Source organism: Trachurus trachurus, assembly GCF_905171665.1.
Source record: "Trachurus trachurus genome assembly, chromosome: 19".
NCBI classification, from domain to species: domain Eukaryota; kingdom Metazoa; phylum Chordata; class Actinopteri; order Carangiformes; family Carangidae; genus Trachurus; species Trachurus trachurus.
In genome coordinates, this window is record NC_139913.1 from 3,722,113 (window position 1) to 3,735,026 (window position 12,914).

Sequence of the window (12,914 nt, forward strand, 5' to 3'; positions counted from 1 at the left end):
TTCACGGTGCGCGGAGGCTCATAAATGTAGTGTGAAAACACTTCGCTTTTCCAAAACTCCTCGTTGTCCCTTTAAGACAAATATTTTTTGTATTACAAGTTTTGTCAAATTTTATGTTTAAATATGTAAATGAGGCAATATCTAATGAAATATGTGCTAATTTGCATACATTTCCAGAACAGAAATCTGAACAATGGATAAAGCCCCTTTAAAAATTCTTTATTCTTTTATTTTGTTGACATATTATAGTCAGAAGTTTTCATCGAGGGGTTTTTGGATATCTCTTTCTTTTTTATCACTAAAATACTGTCACCAGCCAAAAAACCCATAGAGCCCCACAGAAATGTTGTGTTTTTGCAGCAAAAACAACTGGCCAGGAAGGGGTTAAACATGTTGAAACCCATGTCAAAAGTGGTTTTCATGTTTAGTCAAGACCCAGCCCTATACATGTATGTATCACAATTATTTTGGGAGTATAACTGATATCTATAGGCTACATTTCATCCAGGGGTCATTGAAGTGGTACAAACTGAAGGATCATCCGAGTTAAAGCCGCGGCGCTCCGGTTCAGGCTCCACCGCCGCCACCTGGAAGCTTTGTCTGAGAAGTGGCCGAGAGGTCCTGAGATAATTCCCAGAGTCAGCCTCTTTGCTTTTTTTTTTTTATAGAGAAGGAGAAACCCCCCAACCCCCCTTCCTCAGTCGGTCGGTCCGGACCGAGCAGCTCTGCACAATGAGCCACTGTCTCATGGTACAGACCATCTGAAAGGGGCGAGGAGGAGGAGGAGGAGGAGGAGGAGGAAGAAAAGGAGGAAAAGGAGGAGGAGGGGGGAGTGAAATTCCAACTTTTATCAAAGTATGGACAAGGCCTTTTAGAAATATTTTCCTCCTCGTCTCGCTCCTGGATTCCAGCGCTCCGGGGCAGCGCGTGAACGTGCGATAAGGCCGGAGCTGAGCAAACACTCACACACACACTCACGCTCAGACTGATCAGAAGGGTTTTATCTGGAGGAGGTGTTTGAGTTTCAGTTTGAGTTTGAGCTCATTTCAATCAGCAAAACAACAAAAAAAGAAACACATCCCTCCAAAAGAAGCAGTGCATGAGGCTAAGTAGCTCATAGATGTCCTAACCTCCATACGTGTAAATATATAAATACAGTACCTAATGCCTATACATAAACAACCATGCATACACGCCATCTACACACATACTAGAAATTTGCGTCTATATCTCTCCAGAATGATGTTTTTAAACTTTTTCTTTAAAAATTGCACCATATTTTGACTTTCTTTGATCTCATCAGGAAACTTATTCCACAGCTTCAGCCCACAGACAGATACTGCTTGCTTTTCAAAGTCGTGGTGTGAACAATTGGTTGTTTTATCAGGAAGAAAAGTGTGTGTTTATAGTCAAACAGAAATGTGAAGCTGCTTTGGCTTTAAGCTGGAGACTGGATTCCTTTGTGCAAACACACACACACACACACACACACACACACACACACTAACACACACACACACACACACACACACACACAGTCCAACATACCTCTGCTCACCTGCATCAGATTGAGCTCTTGGCTGTGTTACTGCTGAGCTCTGCTGCCACCTAGTGGGCGGAGCCACAAGGTGACCGACCGGCTGCAGCTTCTAACTCTACAACTCTACCTCTGCAGTGCTGTTGCTGCTGCTGCTGCTGCTGCTGCTGCTGCTGTTGCTGCTGCTGCTGCTGTTAATGCTGCTGCTGCTGCTGCTGCTGTCACACCGAGTTAGGGCGACGCTCACCGACGTGTTCCTCGCCGTCACACGTTCAGCACCGTGACAGAAAAAAACGTTTTCACACACATTTCTGTCACATAACCGTGTCCGATGTAATGTAACATACATACAGTACAGAACCACAACACAGACACACACACAAAGAGGATTGTGGGTAATAATGAGCTGAGCAGCAACTGAGGAGGAGAGTCAGAGAGAGTGAAGTCTTTGGGACGTCAAGTCAAGGTGAAGCCCTGTTTGCTGCAGCAGCCATCTGCTGCTGTCTGACACACACACACACACACACACACACACACACACACACACACACACACACACACACACACACACACACACACACACACACACACACACATATAAAGCCACAAACACATAGCCTTGCATATACAATACACCCTGCCTAAACACCAACAGATGCACGTGTGTTGTGCATGCCCCATAAACACACACAAAGAGACAAGGAAACATGCACACACACACAAACCACACAGACAAACCACACGCACACACACACACACACACACCCTCTCTGGCTGGCAGACAGCCGTGGGACCACAGGCAGCCTTCTAGCGACCTTCAGTCAGGAGCAGCACTGCAGCAGCTCAGTCTGCTTCATTCAAGGAGACGCACACAGACAGAGATACACACTCAGCCGTCTGGAGGAGGACGACACACACACACACACACACACACACACACACGGGACCTCGGACCTCGTCAGAAGAACTGCGTTAATAAGTGGATTGACATCTCCGAGAGCTGAGACTGAGAGAACAGGAACTGAGAGAACAGGAAACAGGTCGTCTTCCTGTTTGAACCCTATCAGTCCAACCATCGCACAACCACTTCCTGCTCATCTACAGTGTGATGACCTCACTGTGACTGCACGCACCCTCCGAGTCCTATTACATCACAACATTAAAGCTGCTTTTGCTTTATTCTAGAGATAAACAGAAAAATAACGACAGAAAAGATGATAAAAGATGTTGAATCATCAGAGCTGAGATCGCCTGACTGATTGATATCTGATCATCGATAAACAACCGACTAATTGTGCAGGGGAAGTAGAAACCGAATCTACTTCCGGGGAGAAAACCAGCTCGTAATTTGAATGAGAACAGTAGTAACGAACGAGAGTTTAGCTATATATCATATTTTTCACGCCCTATCACCGTTTAGACAAATCTGAAATGACTGAAGCAACATTACTATTTCTGTGTGTGTGTGTGTGTGTGTGTGTGTGTGTGTGTGTGTGTGTGTGTGTGTGTGTGTGTGTGTGTGTGTGTGTGTGTGTGTGTTTTGTGTTGCTCTGTGTTGTATTTATTCAGTTTGGGGGAATCACAGTGTCTAGAAAGCATCAGTGGCTGCAGCTGACAGGGACAGCTAACAGCAGTAGGAAAGCTAGTAGCTAAGCTAACGGCGGCAGCTGAGCTAACGGCGGTAGCTAAGCTAACATCAGGACGTCAGCTGTTAAAACCCTCCCGTTGTCGGACACGACATGAAACTACTCCAGTTAGCTCAGTCATGTTGGAACTCAGATATCCGCTGGAAAAAATATTTTTTCATGGAGCGTTTATTGAGTCACTGAGTTATTAAAGTTAAACAGGTAGCTAACCGTTAGCCCAGCTAATCTATGATAACCATGACTAATAACAAAAATGTGCACACGTAAATAGTAATGTTTGTCCAATCATTGGTTTTATAGACTTTACAAACATCAGATTAGTCTAAACGGTGATAGTAACATGAAAAATGAGATATAGCGAAACTCTCGTCCGTCACTATCGTTCTCATGCTGGTTTTCTACCCGGCAGTAGTTGTAAACAACAAGGCAATTTGTTCTATAACAACAGCTAAATATCACACACACATGATGTGATTGTGGATGTTGAACGTGTCATTTTCCCAAAGCCTCGTGTGTTAATCTGCTGCCTCGGCTCCTCTGGATTTTGTCTGTAGGGATTTTCTCCCACTCGGACACCGCAGCATTAGCGAGGTCTGGATCACGGTTCATCCCAGAGGTGTTGGGTTGGTTTGAGGTCAGAGCTCCACAGCAGAGCAGCGGTTCTTTATGGAGCTGCCTGGAATGTAGTTCCGGCTGCATTTCCCTCTAAAACAACTCTGTCTGGTAACGTTGTGTTATTATCTCATAGCGTGGTGAATGTGCAGGTCACAACTTGTCCATCAGAGCGTTGTGGAGTTGTTGGATTGTGTATTTGATGAGTTTGATGAGGGACAGGGGACCTGTACCGTTCACCTCCATTGTGTTCACTGAGCAGCTCACATCTCTGCCCCGCCGATCTCAAAACAACATGCACCGATAATTAAAGGTGATGAACCTACTGCTATGACTATAGGGATTATGGTGAGGAGGATTTGCCAAAATGTTGAACTATCCCTTTAAACTACATCCTGTACACTGTGTGTTTTTAAAATGCAGAATAGTTTGTTGCATTAATTCATCCCAACTCTAACAGGGTTTCTGAATTCAAAGCTGTTTTAGTGACATTTAGTTTAATGATGGATCAGTGTTTTACAATCTGCACCTTCACTGATCCACTGCACATTTGGGATGTGACAATGACAGACGAGGAGAGTGTCAGGAACAAACTGCATGAGTAAGACGAGGCGGTGGAGACAAAAAAAGAGATGAAATGAGAGTGAATGTTGGACTTCCTGTCTCCTCCGACCGTCTTGTAAATACACTGTAGGGGTGGGAATCTTTTACTATCTCACGATTCGATTCGATTCTGGTTTTTGGGGCTACAATTCGATTCAAAATCGATTTTCGATTCAAAACGATTTGATTCCTAATGATTTCTGCTTCAGTCTATCGGTGAGCAAAGGATCCTCATGATCTACTCCAGTCTGCCTTGCAAGACAGAATGACTAAAGTGTCTTTTTCACATGTATTGAGTTTTAAACATTTATTCATGCTTAGATGGAATTGTTGAAACTGTTGCATAAAAGCAATATCACATTTTGCTTAAGTAACAAAATTAAAAGTGCAAAAATAGTGCAAATTAAACATGCTGCCTTTTAAATTCTAAGGAAATGGAGGCCGACAGCCAGCAGATTTGTTTCATTTTTCTAAATCGATTTTGGGACATTGTATATCGATTCTGAATCGTATTAAATGAGAATTGATTTTTTTATGTGAATTGATTTTTTGGCACACCCCCAATAAACAACTGTTTGCAAACACTCAAACATCATCAGTGTGTTGACTCACCTGGGCAGGGAGAAGGACGGGTTGCTGTACCAGCTGCTGCCCAGCTGCGTGCAGTCCCGTCCTCGGGGCGGCGTGTCCTCGGAGACGCTGCTCAGCCTCTCGCTGGACGGCGCCCGGGTGGCGTCCGAGTCCCCGGTGACGGTGAAGATGGAGTCGGAGAGGCTGGGCCGCTCGTCGTGCGCCAGCGGGGCGAAGCTGAGCTGCACGATGTGCCGCGCGCTCTGGCACACCAGGCCGTGGATGGCCGGCGTCAGCGTGGGCAGGTCGAAGGTCAGGACGGTCTGCGTGCTGGACGTCAGCAGCTCCTCGCTGTCCAGGCTGTTGTAGGACGTCCCCTTGGCGCGGTGCGACTCCATGATGCTCTCGAAGTGGCGGCTGAACGTGTCCTCCGCCGCCAGCCGAGGACCCGACACCAGGATCGGGGACTTGAGGGCCGGGTGGTGGTTGTCGAAAAACGTCTCCATCGGTCTGGAAAAGGAAGGAGGGAAAGGACAGAGAGAGAGAGAGAGAGAGGTTTTAGTGACACTGCAACAACAACAACTACAACAACAACACAACACAGCTGTGTTTATAAAGAGCAGATTAAATTAGTGACATGGAGACGAAGGAACAGAAACTGTGCCGGGTTGTTGGGTTCGTTAGATTTGATACAGATACTAGACAAATGATTATGGTGTTTTTTTTTTGGTTTTTTTCCCCTTTTTTTCTTTTCTCATTTCATTTTATTATAATTATCATTATTTTATTTTTTTTTCCTGTTTTGATTGACCATGTATATACGTATTTATTATTATTTTTTCTTTTCTTTTCTCTGCTGATATGAATATGATATTGTCGGTAACTTACTTGTCTGTAAGGGTATTATTGGGTGGGGGTGGGGATGAGCGGGAGAAAACCCCACTTATATACTATTGACTTGTAAAATAAATCTCTGTGACTCAAAGTGGAATAAAAAAATATATATAAAAAAGAAAAAGCATGAAGACGAAGGAACAGAAACTGTGCCGGGTCGTTGTGTTCGTTAGATTTGTGTCTAATTTATGCAAAAATGCAACCAAACATGTTTACTGTCGACTTGAAAAATAGGGTAGATTGAGATCTAAATATAGGTCAGAGGAGTGTGTGTCTGTGTGTGTGTGTGTGTGTCAGCAGTGTTGAGCCTGAACGATCGTTCATGAACTCCTTCATATTTTGGGTGAACGTGAACTGAACGTGCTGTATTTCCGCTTCATGAACGTTATTGTGAACGCGTTCATTCTGGCGTTTGTGAACGGTGCTCTTTCACAGTATGACTTGGTTCAGGAGTATGTGCTAGATTTCCATAGAGCCTTCAGGGCAAAAACCAGCTAAAACAAACTGTAAACAGGCGTTAATATGTAGCGGAAAAACCAGCCAATCTGGCAACACCCAATCTGGCAACACCTATCAGCTGTTTGGATCAGCGGAGTGATACAGCGCGTGGCGAAGTCTGTCTGTGTGGAGGAATACTGACCCAGTTAGTAAAAGATAAACGGGGTTAGAGAGGGAAGTCCAAGTAATTTGACATATTTGAGAATTTTATAAAATAGTAACGCAATAGTTACTTTTCCTGGTAATTACTTTCATCACGTTATAACTCAGTTATTTCAAAGGAGGTTAAATCGAAAGCAACTGGACTTAGTTATTTGTCTAGGAAGACGTTTCACCTCTCATCCAAGAGGCTTCATCAGTTCATGTACGCAGCTGACCAGGCTGGGACTGGTCCAACTATCTGGTGTGGAGACTCACTATTTAACCTCTTGTGTGGGCGTTTCACAAGGGGTTAAATAGTGAGTCTCCACACCAGATAGTTGGACCAGTCCCAGCCTGGTCAGCTGCGTACATGAACTGATGAAGCCTCTTGGATGAGAGGTGAAACGTCTTCCTAGACAAATAACTAAGTCCAGTTGCTTTCGATTTAACCTCCTTTGAAATACTATGACCTGGACAAATGAGAATATGCACCGGCCTATAACTCAGTTACTTTTTGGGGAAAGTAAAATAGTAACTATAACTAATACTACTGGTTAAAACTGCTAAAATAATTGCTGTCTGTGGTTCGATATGGGCTGAGGCAATCATTTTGAAAAATAATAGCTTGTAGCAACATATTGAAAAAAAAAAGAGAAGAAAAAAGAACTATGAATGTGTTGCACCAAAGACACATTGTAATGTTGGATTTATGTTGTGAATGGAGTTAGGAGGTAGTTTGTGTTTTTCTTTACTTTCTTTTTTTCTTTCTTTTGTCTTTAAATGTGACTTTTGAGGGTAACATTTATGCTTTTTTGTAAATGTATGTTTTTGGTATTTTGTTATTATTTGTGTGAAACCTTGGACTTCATGGGACGCAAGACAAATTTCAGAGTGATCTGACAATAAAGTGTAATCTTATCTTATCTTATCTTATCTTATGAACTAGTTCATTTTAATATTTGTGAACTGAACTTTGAACTAGTTCATGTAGAAAGTGAACTTTCCCAACACTGTGTGTCTATGTGTGTGTGTGTTTGTGTGTGCAGGCTTGTGTATGACAGTGTGTGTGTGTGTGTGTGTGTGTGTTTTGATTGGTCGTTCACCTCTTCAGCAGATGTCCGAACACCTCCGGCGCCTCCTGAGCGGCGTACTGCTGCTTCCTGTTGTCTCCTTGCATCCTCACACTGGCCCAGCTCACCATCTCTTCCTCTTCCTCCTCCTCTTCCTCCTCCTCATCTTCCTCCTCATCTTCCTCCTCCTCCTCCCCTCCTCCTCCTCCCATCAGACCCACCAGGGGGCTGCTGCCGTTCCCAGAGTTTCCCTGAACGCTCCGGTTGCTCCCGAAGGCCGAGTCTCCGTCGTCCTGCTCGGCCATCAGCACCTCGTCGATGTCGGTCTCGCGGTAGCAGCGCAGCGGCACGGCGTCCAGGTCGGTCTCCGAGTACTTCAGCGTCCGGCGGATGATGCCGGTCTTGGGGGAGGTGCCGATGACGGCCGGGGGAGGGGTCACCAGCTCCACCTCCACGTGCTGCACCTCGTGGTTGGCCGAGAGCAGAGGGAGGTGGGTCGGAGGAGTCGGGGTGGGAGACTCACTGGAGTTCCCACTGGGAGGAGCTGTGGAGTTCTCCAGACAATCTGTAGGTAGAGAAAAAGAAATAAGACCTCAGTGATTCGACTCAGATCTCATTTTTTACATATTTTTGTCCTTTGATAACTAAAAATACATGGTAACACTTTACTTGAATAGGTATTCATAAAATTGACATAAAACTGTCATAACCATCCATGAATACTTATGACAGCTGTCGTTAAGTGTCATTCGTTAAGTTATGTCACTTTTGATGCAAAGTTGACATTGTTTGAGATGTTTTTGTTATGAGAACTTGACATCATTTTCAAAGTTTGGCAATGAGGTCTGCTATGACAGTTTAAATTGTCTTTATGTCAAGTTGTCAGAACAAAAACATCTCAAACAATGTCAACTTTGCATTAAAAGTGACATAACTTAACGAATGACACTTAACGACAGCTGTCATAAGTATTCATTGATGGTTATGACAGTGTTATGTCAATCTTATGAATATCTATTCAAGTAAAGTGTGACTAAATACATTTATATTTTTTGCTGGGGCTAATATTTTTGGAAAACGTTTGTACAAACTTGTTGCTTTGTGTGTTTTTTATCCTTCGCTGTCTCTTTTAACCACATGAGTTTGCAATTTGAATTTCATTTGTACCTTGGTATAAATGACAATAAAGGTATTCATTCATTCAATTTATGATAAAATATTACCTACATTTTCTACAGTGTAATAAAACCTTTAATTTTCAACAAATCCTGCAACATATGAACTTCCCCAACATAATGAATATTAACTTTAATTTGTAAAAAGGCAAAAATTATTATCCCATTAAAGTACTTTTTGAACTAATTAAGAGAGTGTGATTAATTTGCAATTAATCCTGGTTAAATATTTCAATCAACAACTTCAAAAATGTACATGTGTTAAATTTGAGCTGGTATTCAGTTATTATTTGGTCAAAGTTGTTTTGCAGCGGTGTACTAACATACCTCAAAGCTCATGTATGTTAGTGTTGAAATATTTAAAATAATACTGTACCGAATGTGCCATGCTAACGCTACAACACTGTATCTTATTAAATGTTCCCTTGTGAAAAATAAATGACTAAAAACATTCTCCATAACATAACAACTGACTCTGACTCACGTTTCTCCGCCCGGCTCGCCGCCTCCTCGGCCGGCGTCCCAAACAGAAACTCCCACTTGGCTCGTGCGATCCTCTGACAATGGAGCGACGGTACCGGCGCCAAGCAACCGCTGTCCGTCTGCAACAAGAACAAAAAAACACAGAGAGGAAACAGAGGCTGGAACCTCAGAGGAGTCCAACATTCAGGGTAAATATGTTTTCACTTCGATGCACCTCAAACATCTGTGTGAAACTGCAGCCATGAGGCAGTTAGCCTAGCTAGCCTAACTCATCAAATACACAATCCAACAACGCCAAAATGCTCTTGTGAAGAAGTTATGACCTGCACATTAGCCGCGCTATTTAAGCAATATCACACGAGAGGGAGTGCTGTTGTACTGTATATCAGCACGGCTGTGATTCGGTCGTAGGCACGAGGCCGTAGGCCGAGTGCCGCAGATAATCACACCGTGCTGATAGTACAACAGCACGACCTCGAGTGTGATATTGCTTTTATACAACAGTGCTACGAGCGCATTTTAGAACAGTAATAAACTACAAGAGATTATGATTTGTTTGTTTATTTAATCATTTATTTGGCTCCGCCAACAGAAATAGTTCCGCAACTGGAAGGGAGACAAGGCTGTTGCCAGGCAACACATAAACATTATACTAGCTTGCTACGAGCTACAAGCTTCTCCACCGAGCTGCTTCCAGTGCTGGTTCTGGTTCTGAGCCCGTGTCTGATTAACACCGCAGCAACAGGACCAGCATGAAGACATTATCGATACCGTATTACATTTGTTTATCATCTATGTAATCAATATAAACACAGCTGAAGCTAAGTAGCTGAGCTACGTGGCTAACAACAGCTAACGCTAATATCAAAACACATCACCGTCAAAACGTAGTTGCCCCCGCGGCGATTTTTTTCCCAGTCGGGTTTAGTAGAGATTTATCACCAATTAGACGGACCAGGTCAGGTCCAGGTTTTAATGTTCAGGTCCATTTCTAACTGTAGAAGCAGCAGCAGCAGCAGCAGAGAGATGGAGCAGCTCCTGTATGGGGAGCGTAGCTCTGACTTAGCTCCTGTCCAGCTGAACAGCGGAGTGATTATGTCTGTGAAAAGTCCCAGTGCTGTTATACTGTATATCAGCACTATGGAATGTCTCGTTGTCCAATCAAATTGCTCGGTTGGGACCGGTCGGAACTAACTGTTGTATAAGAAATAATAACGTATATGAAGCAAATACTCTGAACTACTTGCGCTTCTGAAATCCCTACGCCCAGCAGCCGTGTCTGGAATGTAGTTCCGGCTGCATTTGCCTCTAAAACAACTTTGTCTCTGCAGCCATGAGGCAGTTAGCCTAGCTTAACAGGGAGCAGCTAGCCAGGCTACGTCTTTCAGCACAGTAGCTAAGTGTAAAACTAACGTCTAACTAATGCATATCACAGGATTGACATGTTATTGTCAATATGTGCTGTTAGCTTAGCGTTAGTCTTTAGCTAGGTCTGTTTTTGCAGCTCATGCGTTTTGTGAAGATGCAAATTTATGAAGATTTCCTGGATTTGTAGCACGTTTGTGTCTTTGCATCTAGTTGCAGAGAGCTGATCCCCGAGGGCCACCATAGGCTTATTATCAAAGGATTTATGCTTGTTTAATCCTAACACCGAGCAACAGATAACCTAAGGCCCCTACTTGCCGCTTGATCGAACATACGCGTACACAATACGCTATGTCTGTGTGTATACTCGCTGCAGCACTACGCAGCCGAAACGCACAACACTGGCGCTCTCCACTTGGAGCAAAAACAGAAATATAACCTGGAAATTGTGAAAAGCCGACTATTTTGACAGACATGCCTATCACTATGTAATGGCGTGGAAACATCATAAAGATGCCGGTAATTCAGCACCAGGTCTGTCAGCTTATGTTAGCAGTATGTTACGGCCCTTAATCTTGACAAAGTTGGTTTTTATCAGTTGTTGGACTGAACTGAAACCCAACAGTAAACAGTGCTGTGCTGTTTCCCGCCATATTGCTTTAATGACCAACAATGAATTTTGGGTTATGTTGGGCTTGATTGATCCACCTGTTGGGACACAACTAAAGTGACAATCCTGTTCATTTTCTCGTTAACTCGCAGCAAGAAAGTGAAGTGAAACTTAAAGTTCCGTTTTTTACAATCTGGACCTTATTTCTATCATAAAATATGATCATTTATTATCTAAATTATCTAAATAACACATTATCTGCTGCGAAACTCGTTCATTTCACCAATATTTTGTTATGATACGCTAGTGCTAATCCCCTCTGAGTCCGGGTTGACCTGTTATCAACATCCGGGGTCTGTAGGTTGACTTACTAACCTCTGACCTGGATCGCTGAGCTAGTATTTAATGCTAGAAATAAGGTCCAGATTGTAAAAAACGGCAATTTCCCTTTAAAATGATGCGGTTTATCAAAACAAACATTGTGTTTTCTAATCTCCCACTGCTCACCTGTATTCCTGAGGTGGCCGCCCCCGTCTCGTTGCTCTGGTGACTCGACTGGCTGGACTCAGGGGACACACAGTCCCGGTCCCCAAGGCTGCCCGTCACCCCGCTGGAGCTCCGTGACGACGGTCCTCCCATCGCCCCGTTCTGCTCGACCTCCTGAGGCTCCTCGACCCTCTGCAGGCGAGGAGGCTGCTGCTGCTGCCCCGCCCTGTATACCTGTTTATATAATCAACTAACATTAAACTCTGACACACATGCTTATCAAACCAGACATGCCACAAGAGGTTGTTACCAACTGCCTAACGCTAAAAAGGAAAGGAGGCTATGCAAAGTACAGTGTTGTATCGAGCAATGTCATCATGGAAATGCACTGCCAGAACACATTACCAAAGAAAAACAAAACTAGGCTTTAAGAGGCTATTGAAATGTCACCTAACAGCCCAAAGGTAGAAAGGGCACATGTTAATGGCACACGAAGAGGGCATAGGCGTACACATATAAATACATACACATACATACTCACAGATGTTGATGATTAAGATTATTATTTCTGTTTCATTTTATTTTTACCTGATTTCACTCTATTGTTATTATATCTCTGATTATTGCTGAAATGGTTGTTATTATCATTAGTGTAAGTTTTTTTTCCTATTATTATTATTATTTGTATTTTTATTTTAACTTTTTTTTCTCATTTTATGTGATTTTACGGGTGGACCCCAGGAAGATTAGTGGCTGCTCTATTGCACGTCTGTACGTCCTGGGTGAGGGATCCCTCCTCTGTTGCTCACCCTGAGGTTTCTCCGATTTTTCCCTGTTAAAAGGGTTTTCCATGGAGTTTTTCCTCAGTCGATGTGAGGGTCTGAGGACAGAGGATGTTGTTATGATGCCATGTGAAGCCCTTTGAGACAAACTGTTTGTAAAAATGGGCTATACAAATAAAATTGCCTTGCCTTGCCTCTCTCTGCCTCCCTGTTTCCTGTCTGTCTCAACTGTACTATCCATAAAGGCATAAATGCCCCCCCCAAAAAAAAAAAAAATACCTCCACCTCCACCTCCACCCCTCGTCCTCTTCCTCCTCTTCCTCCTCCTTCCTCCTCCTCCTCGCAGCCCTCGTCCTCCTCTGGCGAGTCCAGCACCACCGGTCCCAGCAGCAGGATCTCCCTCCTCCGGTGCTCGGCCCGCTTCTGCTGAGCCGTGGGGCTG

General features: G+C 43.7%; 1 protein-coding gene across 1 annotated transcript in view; it reads right to left on the reverse strand.

The window, feature by feature from the left end:
* Nucleotides 1–12,838, reverse strand: part of LOC311003134 (PH and SEC7 domain-containing protein 1) — a gene marked incomplete at its 3' end in the record, with an annotated part of 70,890 nt that extends 58,052 nt beyond the window's left edge. Inside the window, exons 1-5 of the mRNA XM_083994819.1 lie at nucleotides 12,752–12,838; nucleotides 11,712–11,924; nucleotides 9,231–9,348; nucleotides 7,605–8,136; nucleotides 5,011–5,478 (exon numbers count right to left, since the gene is read on the reverse strand). Of these exons, the coding sequence (XP_083850945.1) occupies nucleotides 5,011–5,478; nucleotides 7,605–8,136; nucleotides 9,231–9,348; nucleotides 11,712–11,843 (1,250 nt within the window). The 5' untranslated portion in view covers nucleotides 11,844–11,924; nucleotides 12,752–12,838. The remainder of the gene's footprint in view (nucleotides 1–5,010; nucleotides 5,479–7,604; nucleotides 8,137–9,230; nucleotides 9,349–11,711; nucleotides 11,925–12,751) is intronic.
* Between the last annotated feature and the right edge of the window lie 76 nt (nucleotides 12,839–12,914).